Source organism: Macaca nemestrina, chromosome 1 (assembly GCF_043159975.1).
Source record: "Macaca nemestrina isolate mMacNem1 chromosome 1, mMacNem.hap1, whole genome shotgun sequence".
Classification (NCBI taxonomy): domain Eukaryota; kingdom Metazoa; phylum Chordata; class Mammalia; order Primates; family Cercopithecidae; genus Macaca; species Macaca nemestrina.
In genome coordinates, this window is record NC_092125.1 from 201,295,024 (window position 1) to 201,314,326 (window position 19,303).

Genomic DNA, 19,303 nt, shown 5'->3' on the forward strand with positions numbered 1-19,303 from the left:
ACCATGTTGGCCAGACTGGTCTCGAATTCCTGATCTCAGATGATCTGCCTGCCTCAGCTTCCCAAAGTTCTAGGATTACAGGCGTGAGCCACTGTGCCTGGCCTAACCAGACATTATTAATAGCCCAAAAGTAAAACAATCCAAATATTCATCAACTAATAACATGGATACATGATATATCCAATCCATATGATGGAATATTATTTGGCAATAAAAAAGCCAGTGAGGCCAGGTGCAGTGGCTTATGCCTGCAATCCCAGCACTTGGGAAGCCAAGGCAGATGGATTACTTGAGGTCATGAGTTCGAGATCAGCCTGACCAACATGGCGAAACTGCATCTCTACTACAAATACAAAAATCAGCCAGGTGTGGGGGTGCACACCTGTGGTCCCAGCTACTTGGGAGGCTGAGGCATGAGAATTGATTGAACCTGGGAAGTGGTGGTTGTAGTGAGCCAAGATTGCACCACTGCACTCCAGCCTGGGTGGCAAAGCGGGACTGTGTGCCAAAAGAAAAAAAAAATTCACATACTTTATGATTTTATTTATATAAGGTGTCCAGGCCAGGTGTGGTGGCTCACGCCTGTAATCCCAGCACTTTGGGAGGTCAAGGTGGGCGTATCATCTGAGGTCAGTTCAAGACCAACCTGGTTAACATGGTGAAATCTCCGTCTCCACTAAAAATATAAAAATTAGCCGGGTGTGGTGACAGGCGCCTGTAATCCCAGCTATTTGGGAAGCTAAGGCATCAGGCACGAGAATTGCTTGAACACAGGAGGTGGAGGTTGCAGTGAGCCGAGATCACTGCACTGCAGCCTGGGACTGAGACTTCGTCTAAAAAAGTGTCCAAACCAGGCAAATCCATAGCTTCTTGGCTGCCTAGGGCTGGGGGACTATGAGTGTGGGGAAAAGAGACATCAGACTGTTACTGTGTCTATATAGAAAGAAGTAGACATAAGAGACTCCATGTATTTGAGATGCTGTTGATCTGTGACCCTACCCCCAACCTTGTCCTTGCAAGAGACATGTGCTGTGGAGACTCAAGTTTTAACGGATTTTGGGCTTTGCAGGGTGTGCTTTGTTAAACAAGTGCCTGAAGGCATTATGCTAGAGAAAAGTCATCACCACTCTCTTAATCTCAAGTACCCAGGGACACGTACACTGCCAAAAGGTCGCAGGGACCTTTGCCTAGGAAAGCTAGGTATTGTCCAAGGCTTTTCCCCATGTGACAGTCTGAAATATGGCCTCGTGGGAAGGGAAAGACCTGATCGTCCCCCAGCCTGACACCCGTGAAGGGTCTGTGCTGAAGAGGACTAGTATAAGAGGAAAGAAGGCCTCTTGGCAGTTCAGATAGAGAAAAGCATCTGTCTCCTGCCCGTCCCTGGGCAATGGAACATCTTAGTAAACCCAATTGCATGTTGTTTACTGAGAAAGGAGAAAACTGCCTTGGGGCTGAAGGTGGGATGTGCAAGCGGCAATGCTGCTCTTTATGCACTAAAAAGGTTTATGGAGATGTTTGCATATGCATATCAAGGCACAGCACTTTTCCTTAAACTTATTCATGTCACAGAGATCTTTATTCATATGTCTTACTGCTGACCTTCTCCCTCCGATGATCCTATTATCCTGCCACTTCCCTTTTTCTAAGATGGTAAAGATCAATAAATACTGAGGGAACTCAGACCGGTGCCAGAGTGGGTCCTCTGTATGCTGGGCAATGGTCCCCTGGGCCCACTTTTTCTTTCTCTATACTTTGTCTCTGTGTCTCATTTCTTTTCTCAAGTCTCTTGGTTCCACCGAACGAGAAACGCCCACAGGTGTGGAGGGGCAGGCCACCCCTTCAATTAGAAAAATAGGAAATGATGGGTACAGGGTTTCTTTTTCAGATGAGGAAAATGTTCTCAAATTGACTGTGGTTGATGGTTGCACAACTGTATATACACTGAAGACTGAACTGCACACTTAAAACTTCCAAAATAACATGTTCCGAATCTTTATATAGTTAAGAGAAAACTTGTTCTTGTATAGAATAAACTCTACTTCTACTGCTTGACAGAATACCTGTGTCCAATGGCATAATCTTAAAATACAGGAACCACTTTCACAGGAGCAAAATTTACTCTTAGCACCTACTATGCACAAATCACTATGATAGGTACTGCAGAGGATGGGACAGTCTTACCTTCAAAGAACTTGTGATCTGACCCCAGTGAAAAAAAATACATACAATTGTGTGATCCTTTCTGATGTCACTTCTAATGGCAAATGTGGGGTGCCTTTTCTCATGACACCAACTGGGTGTACGACTCAATCCTATTCTGACACTACCTGAAGTTAGCTTTGGGAGACCGTCCTTACTTCAGGAGCCAGTTTCAAATCGTTGGTCCCAGGCTACCTGCACACTTCTATCCCACTTGACTACAAATTTTAGGGTTCCCACTACTGCCTCCTCAGGTCTGATAATTTGATGCAATGACTCACAGAACCAAAGAAAGCTTTTTACTATTACTGTTTTGTTTTGTTTTTTTTTAAATAAAAGATGCAGCTGAGGAACCACATGGAAGAGTGCTGCATAGGGCAAGGTGGGGAGGGGTTGCAGTTTCCATGAAGTCTCTGGGCATGCTACCCTCCCAGTCTGTCAATGAGTTGTTCATCAACCAGGAAGCACATCAAATTAAGAGTTTTTACAGAGTTCAATCTCTAGTCCTGCGACCCCAAGGCTGGTGAGTGGGCTGACAAGTTTTAACCCTCAAATCAAGTAACTGGCCTTTCTGACTAAAGTCACTATGAGGCTATCTAGCGGCCCCACTAAAGTCACCTCACAGTAGAACAAACTCAGGTGTGGTCCAAAGTGGATCACCAGGAATGACAAAGATACTTCTAGCACTCTGCAAACTCCAAGTGTTTTTGGGGAGCTCTGTACCAAGAACTGGGACAAAGACCAATACTTACTTACTCTATTACAATGCTAAAATCACCAAATAAAGTAACAACCTGGAATGGAGGTGATGGCTTTGCAGGGATCTAGTTTAATCTTGAGCTCTTCAGTTTTTGTTTTTTTTTTTTTGAGACAGGGTCTTGCTCTGTCACCCAGGCTGGAGTGCAGCGGTGCCATCTTAGCTCATAGCAATCTCTGCCTTCTGGGATCATGCCATCCTCCCACTTCAGCCTCCCAAGGAGCTGGGACTACAGGTACATGTCACCATGCCCACTTATTAAGTTTTTGCATTAATATTGAAGGGATTTATTAAAAAGAGTGAGGTGAATTTTCTGTTCTCAAGTTACGTATCTTTTTCGTAAAAGAATTACAATACAGAAAGGTATAAAGAAACCAAGAACAAGGTACCAACCACATTTTAGCAAACACCTTTTTTTTTGAGACGGAGTTTTGCTCTTGTTGCCCAAGTTGGAGTGCTATGGTGCCATCTGGGCTCACCAAAACCTCTGCCTCCTGGGTTCAAGCAAGTCTCCTGCCTCAGCCTCCCAAGTAGCTGGGATTACAGGCGCCCATCACCATGCCTGGCTAATTTTTTTTTTTTTTTTTTGAGACGGAGTCTCGCTCTGTCGCCCAGGCTGGAGTGCAGTGGCGCAATCTCGGCTCACTGCAAGCTCCGCCTCCCGGGTTCACGCCATTCTCCTACCTCAGCCTCCCGAGTAGCTGGGACTACAGGCGCCCGCCCCTGTGCCCGGCTAATTTTTTGTATTTTTAGTAGAGACGGGGTTTCACCATGGTCTCGATCTCCTGACCTTGTGATCCGCCCACCTCGGCCTCCCAAAGTGCTGGGATTACAGGCGTGAGTCACCACGCCCGGCCACCTGGCTAATTTTTGTATTTATTTTTTAGTAGAGACAGGGTTTCACTATGTTGGCCAGGCTGGTCTCGAACTCCTGACCTCAGGTGATCTGCCCACCTCGGCCTCCCAAAGTGTTGGTATTACAGGCATGAGCCACCACACCTGCCAGCAATCAGCTTTCTAAATATAGACTAGATACACAAAATTTTAATATGAAGAATACCATTATGCTATTCTTCAGTCTGTTCTTCCCCTACTTAACAGCACGTCATGAATATCTTATAAGCCTAACTGTACTTTCTTTTTTTCCCTTAGAGACCGGGTCTCACTATGTCACCCAGGCTGGAGTGCAGTGGTGTGATCACAGCTCACTGTAGCCTCAAACTCCTGGGCTCAAGGGATCCTTCTATCACAGCCTCCCAAAGAGCAGGGACTAAAGGCACATGCCACCATGTCTCATAGCAGCCTCCATCCCCTGGATTCAAGGTATCCTCCTGCCTCGGCCTCCCAAGTAGCTGGGATCCCAGGCACGTGCCACCAAGCCTGGTTAATTTTTTTTTTCGGTAGAGACAGGGTCTCACTTTATATTGCCCAGGCTAGTCTAGAACTTCTGGGCTCAAGTGATCCTCCGTATTTGCATTACAGGTGTGAGCCACTGAGCACAGCCCCTAATCATACTTCTTTTTGATAAGTAATATTTTACAAAGTATGGATGTTGTGATGGTATTTGGAGGTAAAAGAAAAAGTATGGATGTAGTACAATCTGTTAATCTGGCAGGTCACAAACTTATTTTATTTCTGTCTTCAATAGTGCTATTGCATCAGGCGTGGTGGCTCACGCCTGTATTTCCAACACTTTGGGAGGCTGAGGCAGGTGGATCACCTGAGGTCGGGAGTTCAAGTCCAGTCTGACCAACATGGAGAAACCCAATCTCTCCTTAAAAAAAAAAAAAAAAAAATTAGCCAGGCGTGGTAGCGCATCCTGTAATCCCAGTTACTCAGGAGGCTGAGGCAGGAGAATCGCTTGAACCCAGGAAGCAGAGGTTGCTGTGAGCCAAGATCGCACCATTGCACTCCAGGCTGGATAACAACAAAACTGGTCGGGCGTGGTGGCTCAAGCCTGTAATCCCAGCACTTTGGGAGGCCAAGACAGGTGGATCACGAGGTCAGGAGATCGAGACTATCCTGGCTAACACGGTGAAACCCTGTCTCTTCTAAAAATACAAAAAAAAAAAAAACCAAAAAAACCAAAAAAAACCCAACAAACTAGCCGGGCGAGGTGGCGGGTGCCTGTAGTCCCAGCTACTCGGGAGGCTGAGGCAGGAGAATGGCATAAACCCGGGAGGCAGAGCTTGCAGTGAGCTGAGATCCGGCCACTGCACTCCAGCCCGGGCGACAGAGCGAGACTCTGTCTCAAAACAACAACAACAACAACAACAACAAAACTGTCTCAAAAATAAAAAGGCTGGACACAGTGACTCATGCCTGTAATCGAGTACTTTGGGAGGCCAAAGAGGGTGGATCATGAGGTCAGAAGTTCAAGACCACCCTGACCAACATGGTGAAACCCCAACTCTACTAAATACAAAAAATTAGCCAGGCATAGTGGTGCACACCTGTAATACCAGCTACTCAGCAGGCTGAGGCAGGAGAACTGCTTGAACCCGGGAGGCAGAGGTTGCAATGAGCTGAGATCGCTCCACTGCACTCCAGCCTGGGCGAGGGAGTAAGACTCCGCTTAGGGAAAAAAAATTTTAAAAATAAAAAATAAGAAAAAATAGTGCTATTGCAGTTTAAGAAAGTACTGTTGAAAACATCCTCCCTCTCCTCATGACGAGTCAAAAACTATTCCCTGGTACTAGATCTAGTCTGAGAGACAGCAAAACTTTCTTCTGAATTCTTTTCATTTACCAGATGACCATCAAGCTACGTAATTCTTAAAAAACAAACAAACAAACAAAAAGTGGGCCAGCCTCAAGCCTGTAATCCCAGCACTCTGGGAAGTGGGCAAATTGCTTGAACTCACAAGTTCACGACCAGACTGGCCAACATGGCAAACCCCATCTGTACAAAAAAATTTAAAAAATTAACCAGGCCTGGTAATGCACACCTGTGGTCCCAGTTACTAGGGAGGCTGAGGTAGGAGGATATCTTGAGCCTGGGAATAGGAGGCTGCAGTGAGTTGTAATCGCACCACTGCACTCTGCCTGAACAACAGAGCAAGAAATTGTCTTCCACCTCCAAATTCTGGCAAACTCCACACAACATAAAATTTATCAGCTTAGCCATTTTATGTATACAATTCAGTGGCATTAAGCACACTTACACTGTATTAACCATAACCACCATCTCCAGAATATAACTTTTTTTTTTTTTTTAATTGAGATGGAGTCTCGCTCTGTTGCCCAGGCTGGAGTGCAGTGGTGCGATCTCGGCTCACTGCAAGCTCTGCCTTCCAGGTTCATGCCATTCTCCTGCCTCAGCCTCCTGAGTAGCTGGGACTACAGGCACCTGCCACCACACCCGGCTAGTTTTTTTTTTTTTTTTTGTATTTTTAGAAGAGACAGGGTTTCACCATGTTAGCCAGGATGGTCTTGATCTCCTGACATCACGATCCACCCGCCTCAGCCTCCCAAAGTGCTGGGATTATAGGCATGAGTCACCGCGCCCGGCCGAATATAACTATTTTTTAACTATTAATGTATGAGACGCCACAGTTATTTTTATTAAATTGAAGTGCTTTGAAAATTTAAGAGGCTGGGCATGGTGGCTCACGCCTGTAATCCCAGCACTTTGGGAGGCCGAGGCAGGCAGATCATAAGGTCAAGAGTTCGAGACCAACCTGGCTACCACAGTGAAACCCTGTCTCTACTGAAAATAAAAAAATTAGCTGGGCATGGTGGTGCACATCTGTAGTCCCAGCTACTCAGAAGGCTGAGGCAGGAGAAACGCTTGAAACTGGGAGATGGAAGTTACAGTGAGCTGAGACTGCACCACCGCACTCCAGCCTGGGTGGAAAAGTGAAAGAACATCTCAAAAAAAAAAAGAAGAAGAAGAAGAAGAAAATACAATTTAAGGAGGGTGTTCACATTCTTTCATTCTTTGAGGTAGAGACAGGGAACATTTTTGAAATCTAGATAGGTTTCATGGAGAAACAGTATTTGATGTTGTGAGGTGATACACCTCCTTTGGGTATGTAAATTTGTACTTCTAAGATGATGAGGCGAAGACGGGAGAAACACCGCAGATAGATGGTATGAAATCTGGAAGTGAACTACAACTAGAGGTAAACAGACACGGAAAATTCTTGAGTTTTCAAGTCTGGTTAGCTGGGAAAATGTTGGAGCCATACAAAAAAAAAAAAGGAGGAGGAAAGGAGAAAGGAGAAGTGGGAGAGAGGGTCAGTTTTGTTTTGTTTAGCTGAGTTTAAAATACCAGTAGTATAACCAAAATGGTCAAGAACAGGCAGCTGAAAACGATAATGTATAGACAAGTCTTAAAATCACACCCGGGAGTAAAATGAACAGAGATAGTAGCCGTAATCATAAAATATATAAATGTAAATTGATTCTGTGTCTTATTTACCTCACCTCCCCAAAATAAATGACCAAACCCTTACCATTTGCCACACTTGCATGATATTGTCTTCTGATACAGAACAAATCACCCAAGGTTCATTGGGATTCCAGGAGAAATCAGATATCTTGGCAGTGTGACCACCATGAATAAACTGAAAGAGGGAAGAAAACAAAGATGTGAAATGCAGATAGAGGACATTAAACTACACACTACTTCAGTACTGTCCAATGCTTTTAACATACCAACAACTCTGGTGGCCCGTCTTCTGCATCTTCCGGGGATTGTTCTTCTCCAATTTTACTAGTACAAAAGCATAATTTTAAAAGTTAAAATAGATTTACCCCTAGTGACTACCTTTGCAAAGTGTAAATAAAGGAAATAAGTACGCAGACAGAGGAATGAACACAAGAATTACCTTAAATCCCAGACATTCAGTCTGCGATCAGTACCACTGGAAGCCAAAATAGTCTCATTGTGAGGTGACCACTGAACCTACACATAGGAATGAAGAAAACAGCAAAGCCATGAATTAGAAAACAAAGGGAAAAAATTCATAAAATATTTAACAATTTAAAAATTCTGTAAACAAAAGGGAAGAGGAAGTCAAAGTATTATAGATGCTACAGTTAAAATTAAGAGCTAAAGAATTTCTTTTACGGGCAGGAGTGGTGGCTCATGTCTGTAATCCCAGCACTTTGGGAGGCGGGTGGATCACATGAGGTGAGGAGTTCGAGACCAGCCTGACCAACATGGTGAAACCCTGTCTCTACTAAAAATACAAAAATTAGCTAGGTGTGGTGGCGGGCGCCTATAATCCCAGCTACTTGGGAAGCTGAGGCAGGAGGATTGCTTGAACCCAGGAGGCACAGGTTGTAGTGAGCCGAGATCGTGCCACTGCACTCCAGCCTGGGTGACAGAGAGTCTGTCTCAAAAAAAAAAAAAAAATTTCTTGTACGATAACAACCCATTACTAGACCCAGGATATAAGCTTTTGTTCCATTCCCACACCACCCCCTTGCACGCTTTTTTTTTTAGATGAAGTCTTGCTCTGTCACCCAGGCTGGAGTACAATGGCAGGATCTTGGTTCAATGCAACCTCCACCTCCCAGGTTCAAGTGACTCTCCCACCTCAGCCTCCCAGGTAGCTGGGATTACAGGTGCCTGCCACCACAGCCGGCAAATTTTTGTATCTGTGTAGAGATGGGGTTAGGCTGGTATCAAAAAAAAAGATGAGGCCTCACTATGTTGCTTCTAGGCTGTACTTGAACTCTTGGGCTCAAGGAACTTGCTGCCTCAACCTCCTTCGTAGCTGGAGTTGTGCACCATGTGCCCAGCATGATCTTATCTTTTGAAACATCAAATCTTGTCTATTCTTGTGGGGTGATCTCAGCTCCCAGCAATCTCTGCCTCCCACATTCAAGCAATTCTCCTGCCTCAGCCTCCTGAGTAGCTGGGATTACAGGCGCACAGTACCACGCCTGGCTAATTTTTGTATTTTTAGGAGACGAGATTTCACCATGTTGGTCAGGGTGGTCTCAAACTCCTGACATCGTGATCCACCTGCCTAGGCCTCCCAAAGTGCTGGGATTACAGGCATGAGCCATTGCACCCAGCCTACCTATTGTCTATTCTTATTGGCTAATTCTGGCCTCTACCCAAATGCAATCCAATTCTGACCTAAGAACTAAAGTACAGATGACATATACAATAACTATGTTCCTAAGTATTTACTATGAGTTCAGTGTTACACATAAGTCAGAACACCATCACAAGCAAAGCAAAGAGATAGGGTAAGGATAAAATGTTCACCAAGGCGGGCTGAAAAGTAGAAAATAAGAGACTAAGTATGTAGGAGTATGGTTCACCTAAAGCCCAGTTCAGATGCCACCTTCACACACCAGAATTCATCTTTACCACCCTCAGGTTCATAACACTTGACAAAATCTTTTATTATAGTAATTTCTAAACAAGCCCTCCCCCTCACTATAAAATTTTGGCTCGGTTGGGCGTGGTAGCTTATGCCTGTAATCCCAGCACTTTGGGAGGCCAAGGCAGGTGGATCATGGAGACCAGACTGGCCAACATGGTGAAACCCCATCTCTACTAAAAACACAAAAAATTAGCTGGGCATGGTGGCGGGCACCTGAAATTCCAGCTACCCGGGAGGCTGAGGCAGGAGAATCACTTGAACCTGGGAGGTGAAGGTTGCAGTGAGCCGAGATTGCACCACTACACTCCAGCCTGGCCAACAAGAGCAAAACTCCGTCCCCCCAGAAAAGGGGAGCTCCTTGACAGCAAAGGCTACATAATGTAATCTCTCATAGTGCCCTAGCAACAAGCTTTGAACACAGTGCAACAATTATTTCTTTTTTTAATTTTTGCAATCAGACCTTGGCGATGACCTTGAGCAGTAGGATATAAACTCCCACATGCTTAGTGTTCCAATAATGGAACACTAGGCATAAATGGTTTTAAACTGATGAGGCAGAAAATATGGAGCCAGAGGTTTAGGCTTGGATTGAAAAATCAACATATGTGGTATGCAATGAAGAATAAAGAATATATTGGAAGAAGGGAAGAGATCACTAAGTGTCAGACAGAAGGCTGAAAAAATAATCAGGCACTAGTTTTCCTTTCTTTGCAAATTTTTATTAAAAAATAAAGAGACAGGGTTTTGCCATGTTGGCTAGGCTGGTCTCAAACTCCTGGCCTCAAGTAACCCACCCATCTCAGCCTCCTAAAGTGCTGGGATTACAGGTATGAATCATCACATCTGGCCTGTTTTCTTAATATCTGATGAATGTAGGTGGTCAATAACCAGTTTGAGAAAGTACAGAGATAACAAAGAAATAACAATTCCCACAGAAAGTAGCATAGGAATACAGATTTCTATTTTTAGCAACAGCATAAAGCACATGTGCGCCCACTCATACATCCAGGTTTTTCTTAGAAATAACAAAAACAAAATTAGTAGCACTGGTTTCTCTTACCTGGAATATTTCATCCTTATGTGACTCAAAGGAATGCAACTTAAGTTTCAGATTTCTCAGATCCCACAAGGCAACAGTCTAGGTACAAAAACAAGAGTAATTCATTTTTTAAGAAAAAAAAAATACTGTAAGTAAAATTTCTGCAATTCAAAAAAAGCTAGAGAAATTAAATTGTTTTCTATTAAAATAAATGAAACTGACCTTGTCAGCTGATCCTGTGGCAAGAATGAACTCACTATAAGGATTGAAAGAAAGGCAGTTCACTTCAGCAGTGTGAGCGTCGACTGAGTGGCTTGGTTTGGAAGTATTGTTTGAACGAGTATCCCAACTTCAGTGGAAAAAAAAGAGAGGAAAAAAACCCTTGAAATGGTAACTAAACATAAAACTTAGACAAGATATTAAGTAAAAACCCTGAATGGATTCTACTCACATCATAAGTTTCTGATCATCAGCAACTGACCCAAACAGAGACTCATGGAGCAGATGCCAGGAAACATCTTCTACTACTGCAGTATGCCCTGTAAAGATGGTCTTTGCATCCACCACTTTTCCCTCCTTTGGAACGGCACTGATGTCCCACAGGCAGATGGTCTTAAATGTAAAATTAACCATTATATAAAAGGAAGATTCTCACCTCCCCACACACCCCAAAAAAGAAACCAACTGGTAACTAGCCCAGATTTGCTTCAAAATGGGAAGGATACGCACGTGGTCATCTGAAGCACTAAGTAAGTGCCCACTGAGATTTGGGTTCCAAGAAAGCCCATAGCCTTCCTTTTGATGTCCACGGAGACGCAAGTCTGGGTTGCACTCTCCAGAAGGATCTGCAAAGTGACAGACACATCAAGACTACCCAGTCCACTGGTTCTCTGGGCCTACTGAGCATAATGGAATTTTAATCAAGATGTCTAAAAGCTCTTAACATTTATCAGTGATATAGGAACCATTATGACCAAACAGATAATGCTTAAACAGCACCAGTATTTTGTTCTATGTAAAAAGGCATTATTTTTTCATGTAGGCAAAATGAAGAAAAACATACACACATCAATACAAATCACAAGATGTTAAAATTACACAGAGTAACATGCAATTAAACTCAGAGTGAGTGGAACCATGTGTTCCCATAGTGACTCATTTGTATTTGAATACAAAGGGGCACGTACCTGGTTTAGAAGGATGTTTTGTATAGTCAAAGACAAGAACATCACTGGAAGGAGTCTTTGTTGCGATGATACAAGGGTTCTGGGGCATATAACGGGCCCTGTTTACTTCTCCTTCATGGTTGATCTTGATTTCTATTTCAATTTTTCCACTAACTGAACCAAAACCTCCAAATTCTGTAAATAAATTAATTGCAAATGAGAACAAAACAAGAGCTACTCTAGGGTACCCGGAGTATAAAAACACAGGCAAGGATTTTTTTTCCTTAGGAACAAACTGGCATAATACTAGATATTATCTATACATTTGCTAGCACTATAAAGTGCTTTCCTACCCCTGTGATTCCAGGTAGTTAAATACCTAATAAGAAATACAGTCAGCCCTCCATATCAGTGGGTTCTTCATCCATGAATTCAACTAATCATTAAGTGAAAATATTCAGAAAAACAATGCATGTATTGAACACGTACAGATTTCCCCCTCATCATTATTCCCTGAACAATACAGCCTATTTATATAACATTTACATTGTATTCGGTATTATAGGTAATCTAGAGACACTTTAAAGTATATGAGAAGATCTGCATAGGTTATGTGCAAACATTATGCCATGCTGTATCAGAAACTTCAGCATCTGTGAATTTTGGTATCTGAAGGTGGTCTTGGAAACAATTCCCCACGGATTCTAAGAGATGGCTGTATTATATTACTGTCTGAAATTAAGGAAAACTAGAATTCTACTGATGTAGGGTCCAGCCCTACAGGGCTTAGCAGGTATTCTCCCCGTGTGCGGAGACGAGAGATTGTAAGAAATAAAGACACAAGACAAAAGAGATAAAGAGAAAACAGTTGGGCCTGGAGAACCACTACCACCAAGACCTGGAGATCGGTAGTGGCCCCGAAAGGCTAAGTGCGCTGATAATTTATTGCATACAAGACAAGGGGGAAGGGTAAGGAGGGTGAGTCGTCCAAGTGATTGATAAGGTCAAGCAAGTCACGTTATCACGAGACAGGGGACCCTTCACTTTTAGGTAGCTGAATCTGAGGGAAGGCAGCATACCTCACCGTTTCCTTCTATGCACTTATCAGAAAGATCAGACTTTAAGACTTTCACTATTTCTTCTACTGCTTTTTTCTAAGAACCTCAAAGAGGAATCAGGAGTAAGGGAGGAACATGAAAGTGGACAAGGAGCGTGACCACCGAAGCATAGCACCACAGGGAGGGGTTTAGGCTTCTGGATGACTGCAGGCAGGCCTGGATAATATCCAGCCTCCCACAAGAAGCTGGTGGAGCAGAGTGTTCCCTGACTCCTCCAAGGAAAGGGAGGCTCCCTTTCATGGTCTGCTAAGTAATGGGTGCCTTCCTAGGCACGGGCGTTACCACTTGACCAAGGAGCCCTCAAGCGGCCCTTATGTGGGCCTGACAGAGGGCTCACCTCTTGCCTTCTAGCTCACTTCTCAAAATGTCCCTTCAGCACCTGACCCTATACTCACCAGTTATTCCTTGGTTATATTAGTAATACAACAAGGAGTAATATTAAAAGTTGATGATTAATAATGATTATACCAATGACTGATAATGTCCAAGATCATCTCTATATCTACTTTGTATTATAACTATTCTTTATTTTAACTATTTTCTTTATTATACTGAAACAGTTTGTGCCTTCAGTCACTTGTCTCGGCACCTGGGTTATCCTTTGCCCACATACTTCAAAAACAGATCTTAATAAAGTTTAAAATTTCAAAGTACAAATAAGTATGCCGAATAAATAAAACCAATGCTACTACTATAATGAATATTAAGTACACAGTGTGCTAAACACTAAAGTGCTCTTCTTGCATCGCTTGTCTGAAGCTCTAGTTTGGGATGAATGTTCTGAAATACCATCATGCCGTTTATCTTCTCCTTACAGTGTTTCTTTTATTTCAGTGAGGAAAAACAGAGCCACAGCAGCCAGTTCCATTTTGCTACACCCACTTACACACGCCAACCAAAGTCCCTGGTTGAAATAAACCAGGTAGGCAACAACTAGATGAAAACATTTTTTATTCACACATGACTACTATATGCACTTAAGAGAGTTCTCTCAAGTACCATTATAATATGTATAACAATATAATGTGATTATGTAAATCTTGGCAAAGCAATATATAAACAAAGGTAGTTAATGATCAAAGAGTAATAGAAGACAGCATGATATGGTTGCAAAAGTTCCAAAGTAAGAGTCAGACCCAGGTCCCTAAGTGGCTCTGTCACTTACTTAGTTTGGTGATCCAGGGAAGGCCTTCAGTTTCTGAGCCTCAAATACCTTATCCACAAAGCAAAGAAGTTGTGAGAGTAACTTCCATTCTGTCAATCGCATTGCTATGCAGTGCTATTCTTTTTTTTCTTTTTTAAGATAGGGTCTTGCTCTGTCATCCAGACTGGAGTGCAGTGGCGCAATCTCAGCTCACTGCAACCTCTGCCTCCTGGGTTCAAGCGATTCTCCTGCCTCAGCCCCCCAAGTAGCTGGGACTGCCGCCATGTGCCACCACGCCCAGGTAATTTTTGTATTTTTAGTAGAGATGGGGTTTCATCACGGTGGCCAAACTGGTCTTAAACTCTTGACCTCAGATAATCTACCCGCTTCATTCTCCCAAAGTGCTGGGATTACATGAGAGAGTCACTGGGCCGGGCCTAGTGTTATTCTTTGAAGGACAAACATTTTTTCAGAAAGCAAAGACATACATGGGTGGTATGGCTGGCATATTAGATAACTTACAACTTCAAAATAACTTTAGAAAAGCAAACGTTTCACACAGGCTAAAAACCTAAAAATAAAAATTCAAGATAGATTCTAAAGGAGAAAAAAATCCCACATTAAACTAATTTTTCCCCTAACTCCAGCCCACAAGCATCTACAATCTATGAAAAAACAAGGCATATATGGTATGTATCTCAAGAAACTTCAGTCTAAGTACAGGCACAGCTCGTTTTATTGTGCATCACAGATATGTTTTTTCCCCAATTGAAGGTTACAGCAACCCTGCATTGAGTAAGTCTATTAGTGCCATTTTCCCAACATGTGTTCAGTTGGTGCCTCTGGGTCAGCATTTTTTTTTTAGCAATGAAGTATTTCCAAATTAAGGTATGTACATTGTTTTTTAGGCATAATGCTATTGCACGCTTAGGAGACTACAGTAAAATGTAAACATACAAAAAATCTGTGTGGTTTGCTTTATATATTTGCTTTACTGCAGTGATTTGGAACTGAATCCTCATCATATCTCCAATGACACCCCCCACCAAAAAAGTGGCTGGGCATAGTGGCTCACATCTGTAATCCCAGCACTTTGGGAGGCCGAGATGGGTGGATCACGAGGTCAGGAGTTCGAGACCAGCATGGCCAATATGGCAAAACCCCATCTCTACTAAAAATACAAAAATTAGCTGGGCGTGGTAGCACGTGCCTATAGTCCCAGCTGCTCTGGAGGCTAAGGCAGGAGAATCGCTTGAACTCAGGAGGCAGAGGTTGCACTGAGCCAAGATTGCGCTACTACGCTACAGTTTGGGCAACAGAGAGAAACTCTGTCTCAGAAAAAACAAACAAACAAACAAACAAAAAAGATAGCTGCCAGAAAAGAGGCACCAATAACAAAGGAGAAGCCACAGCTGGCACAGAGCCCATGAAGCAAGGGGTAACCACTACATAACGTTGGTTATTTCAGTATTGGGCATATATTAAACATAGGCCTCCTTCACCATAAACAAAACTACAGTAGTAAGAACTTAGTGTATTCAAAATTGAAAATTGGGCTGGCCCAATGTTACTGGGTTATCAGAACTTATTACATCAGTGTTACCAAAGTTGCATACACCCCTCAATGTTAAATTTGACAGGGTTCAGGAGATCAAGACTATCCTGGCTAACACAGTGAAACCCCATCTCTACTAAAAATACAAAAACAATTAGCTGGGCATGGTGGCAGGCACCTGTAGTCCCAGCTATTCAGGAGGCTGAGGCAGAATGGCGTGAACCCGGGAGGTGGAGCTTGCAGTAAGCCGAGATCCCGCCACTGCACTCCAGCCTGAGCGACAGAGCTAGACTCCGTTTCAAAAAAAAAAAAAAAGGTAAATAAAAAATAAAAAATTGACAGGATTAGAAAAAAATGTAAATTGCATTTAAAAAACATTTCAGTGGCTGACTGCGGTGGCACATGACTATAATCCTAACTGCTTGGGAGGCTGAGAATGCAGTAAGCTGTGATCACACCACTGCATTCCAGCCTGGGCAACAAAGTGAGACCTCTGTCTGAAAAAATACACATATAGTAATATAAATAAATAAGTGTTGAAACTGGTATGTGAAAAGGCCAATCTGAAGTAGAAAAGAAAGGCTGAGGTATCAACTTGCCTTCCTATTTTGCTGGCTTCTCTCCATATAAATATTAAAACAAACATGAGGTATAACATGATATAGTAAAGGTGCATAAGTTGCTGTAATTTGATGAATTTTTACATATGTACGCACCAGGTCAAAATATAAAACATTCCCATCCCAGAAGGTACGAACGGTGTCTTCCCAGTCAATACTATGTCCTCAAACAAGGTAACTACCATATGAATTTTACCATTGAGCCACTTTTTGAGCCCATGAACCTTACAACTAAGAATACCAGCTTCAGTAAAATATATAATAATTTATTATAAACTTGGACTAAAGACCAGAGACATCACTTACTTATTTTTATTTTTTCTGAGAAGGAGTCTTGCTCATTAACCAGGCTGGAGTGCAGTAGTAGCGCAATCTCGGCTCACTGCAACCTCCGCCTCCCGGGTTCAAGCCATTCTACTGCCTCAGCCTTCCAAGTAGCTGGGACTACAGGCACGTACCACCACGTCCAGCTAATTTTTTGTATTTTTAGTAGAGATGGGGTTTTACCATGTTGGCCAGGCTTGTCTTGAACTCCTGACCTCGTGATCCACATGCCTCAGCCTCCCAAAGTGCTGGAATTACAGATGCCAGCCACTGCGCCTGGGCGAGATACCAGTTTCTTAAAAAACAAAACTAGGCTGGGCATGGTGGCTCACGCCTATAATCCCAGCACTCTGGGAGGCTGACGCGGGTGGATCATGAGGTCAGGAGTTTGACACCAACCTGGCCAATATAGTGAAACCCCATCCCTACAAAAAATATAAAATAAGCCGGGCACGGTGGTGCACGCCTGTAATCCCAGCTACTCAGGAGGATGAGGCAGGAGAATCGCTTGAACCCAGGAGGCAGAGGTTGCCGTGAGCCAAGATCGCCACACTGCACTCCAGCCTGGGTGACAGAGCGAGACTGTCTCAAAAAAAAAAAAGAAAGAAAGAAAGAAAGAAAGATAAAAAGTGGGCAAAGGACATGAACAGACACTTCTCAAAAGAAGACATATAAGTGGACAATGAATGTGGAAAAAAAGATCAACATCACCATTTATCAGAGAAATGCAAATCAAAACAGATAGATGCCTCTCACACCAGTCAGAATGGCTATTAAAAAGTCAAAAAATAACATGGTGAGGCTGCAGAGAAAAGGGAACACTTAGACACTACTGGTGGGAATGCAAATTAGTTCAGCAACTGTGAAAAGCAGTCTGTGGAGATTTCTCAAAGAACTAAAAATAGGGCCAGGCATGGTGGCTCACGCCTATAATCCCAGCACTTTGGGAGGCTGACGCAGGTGGACCACCTGAGGTTGGGAGTTTGAGACCAGCCTGACCAATATGGAGAAACCCCGTCTCTACTAAAAATACAAAATTAGCCGGGTGTGGTGGGGCATGCCTGTAATCCCAGATACTCGGGGAGCTGAGGCAGAAGAACTGCTTGAACTTTGGAGGCGGAGACTGAAGTGAGCCGAGATCACGCCACTTACTTTACTCCAGCAACAAGAGTGAAACTCCGTCTCAAAAACAAAAAAAACACAAAAAAACCACAAAGAACTAAAAATAGAACTACCATTCAACCCAGCAATCCCATTACTGGGTATATATACCCAAAAGAAAAGAAATCGTTCTACCAAAAAGACACATGCACTTGTTATGTTCACTGTAGCATTATACACAATAGCAAAGATACGGAATCAACCCAAGTGTCCATCAATGGTTGACTGAATACAAAAAATTTTTTTGGCTTAGTGGCTCAGGCCTATAAGCCCAGAACTTCGGGAGGCCAAAGTGGGTGAACTGCATGAGCCCAGGAGTTTTCAGACTAGCCTGGGCAATGTGGTGAGACCCACTCCTCCACAAAAAATATAATGGAAATCGGCTGGGCATGGTGGCACATGCCTGCAATCCCAGCTACTCAGGATGCTGAGGCAGGAGGATTGCTTGAGCCCAGGAAGCAGAGGCTGCAGTGAGCCGAGACTGTGCGACTGCACTCCAGCCTGGGTGACGAAGCAAGACTCCGCCTCAAAATAACAACAAAAACTCAATCATTTAGGAAAAAAAGGCTGGATTCTGATTCCATACCAAATACCAGAACAATAAGTTTTAATGGCCCAAACATAAAAGTCCCAGAAGACAACAATAGATGAATACATACTTTATGAAATCACTGAATGGGGAGATCTGAGGTGGAAAGATTGAGGCCAGAGTTCAAGATCAACCTGAGCAACATAGTGACACGCCATTTCTTAAAAAAAAATTAAATTATCTGGATGTAGTGGCGGGTGCCTGTAATTCCAGCTACTTGGGAGGCTGAGGCAGGAGAATAGCTTGAACCCGGGTGGCGGTGGTCACAGTGAGCAGAGATTGCGCCACTGTACTACAGCCTGGGCGGCAGAGCCAGACTCCGACTCAAAAAAAATAAAAAATAAAAAATAAAAATAAATAAATAAATCCAGGTATGGTGGTGTACGTCTATAGCCAGAGCTACTTGGGAGGCATAGATGGGAGGATCATTTGAGCCCATAAGGAGGCTGCAGTCAGCTAAGATCATGCCAGCGCACTCCAGCCTGGATGACAGAGCAAGGCCCCATTAAAAAAGCAACTTACAGCTTCTAATCAATAACAGGACTAAAGATTTTAAGTTAAACTAGAAAATGATCTGCACCTATTTATTGGGTGGAGAGAGTGTAATTTACCTTATATGAAGAGATACTCAAAAGGAAATATGGGCAAAAGACATAAATAAGCAGCTCAAGGGAAATATGAAGTAAGCTCAACATCACAAATAAAAAAAGCAATGTAAACTGAGAATGAGTTCTATTGAGTCCAGTGTTGGCAAGGGCATGGAGAAACAGACATAAATACGGCTGGGCGCGGTGGCTCAAGCCTGTAATCCCAGCACTTTGGGAGGCTGAGACGGGCGGATCACGAGGTCAGGAGATCGAGACCATCCTGGCTATGACGGTGAAACCCCGTCTCTACTAAAAAAATACAAAAAACTAGCCGGGTGAGGTGGCGGGCGCCTGTAGTCCTAGCTACTCCGGAGGCTGAGGCAGGAGAATGGCGTAAACCCGGGAGGTGGAGCTTGCAGTGAGCTGAGATCCGGCCACTGCACTCCAGCCTGGGTGACAGAGCAAGACTCCGTCTCAAAAAAAAAAAAACAAAAAAAACCCAAAAAAACAGACATAAATACATACGCTGTTGTGGGACTTCAAATCTTTTTTCGGAGTGCAACTTAGCAGTATCAATTATATTAAAAAATGGTCCTGCCCTTTGATACAACATTCTACTTAGAGAGTATTTCTATAGCAAAACTATGCTTTTAAAGTCAAAAAATTAGAAACCATCTAAATGTCAATCAATAAAGAAT

General features: G+C 43.2%; 1 protein-coding gene across 2 annotated transcripts in view; it reads right to left on the reverse strand.

Moving 5' to 3' along the window:
• LOC105494649 (RB binding protein 4, chromatin remodeling factor) overlaps nucleotides 1–19,303 on the reverse strand; it is a 35,886-nt gene that overhangs the window by 7,677 nt on the left and 8,906 nt on the right. For both annotated transcript variants that reach the window (XM_011763271.2, XM_071096743.1), the window contains exons 4-11: nucleotides 11,529–11,702; nucleotides 11,071–11,186; nucleotides 10,793–10,953; nucleotides 10,564–10,690; nucleotides 10,363–10,440; nucleotides 7,788–7,864; nucleotides 7,615–7,672; nucleotides 7,413–7,523 (exon numbers count right to left, since the gene is read on the reverse strand). In XM_011763271.2, the coding sequence (XP_011761573.1) occupies nucleotides 7,413–7,523; nucleotides 7,615–7,672; nucleotides 7,788–7,864; nucleotides 10,363–10,440; nucleotides 10,564–10,690; nucleotides 10,793–10,953; nucleotides 11,071–11,186; nucleotides 11,529–11,702 (902 nt within the window). The remainder of the gene's footprint in view (nucleotides 1–7,412; nucleotides 7,524–7,614; nucleotides 7,673–7,787; nucleotides 7,865–10,362; nucleotides 10,441–10,563; nucleotides 10,691–10,792; nucleotides 10,954–11,070; nucleotides 11,187–11,528; nucleotides 11,703–19,303) is intronic.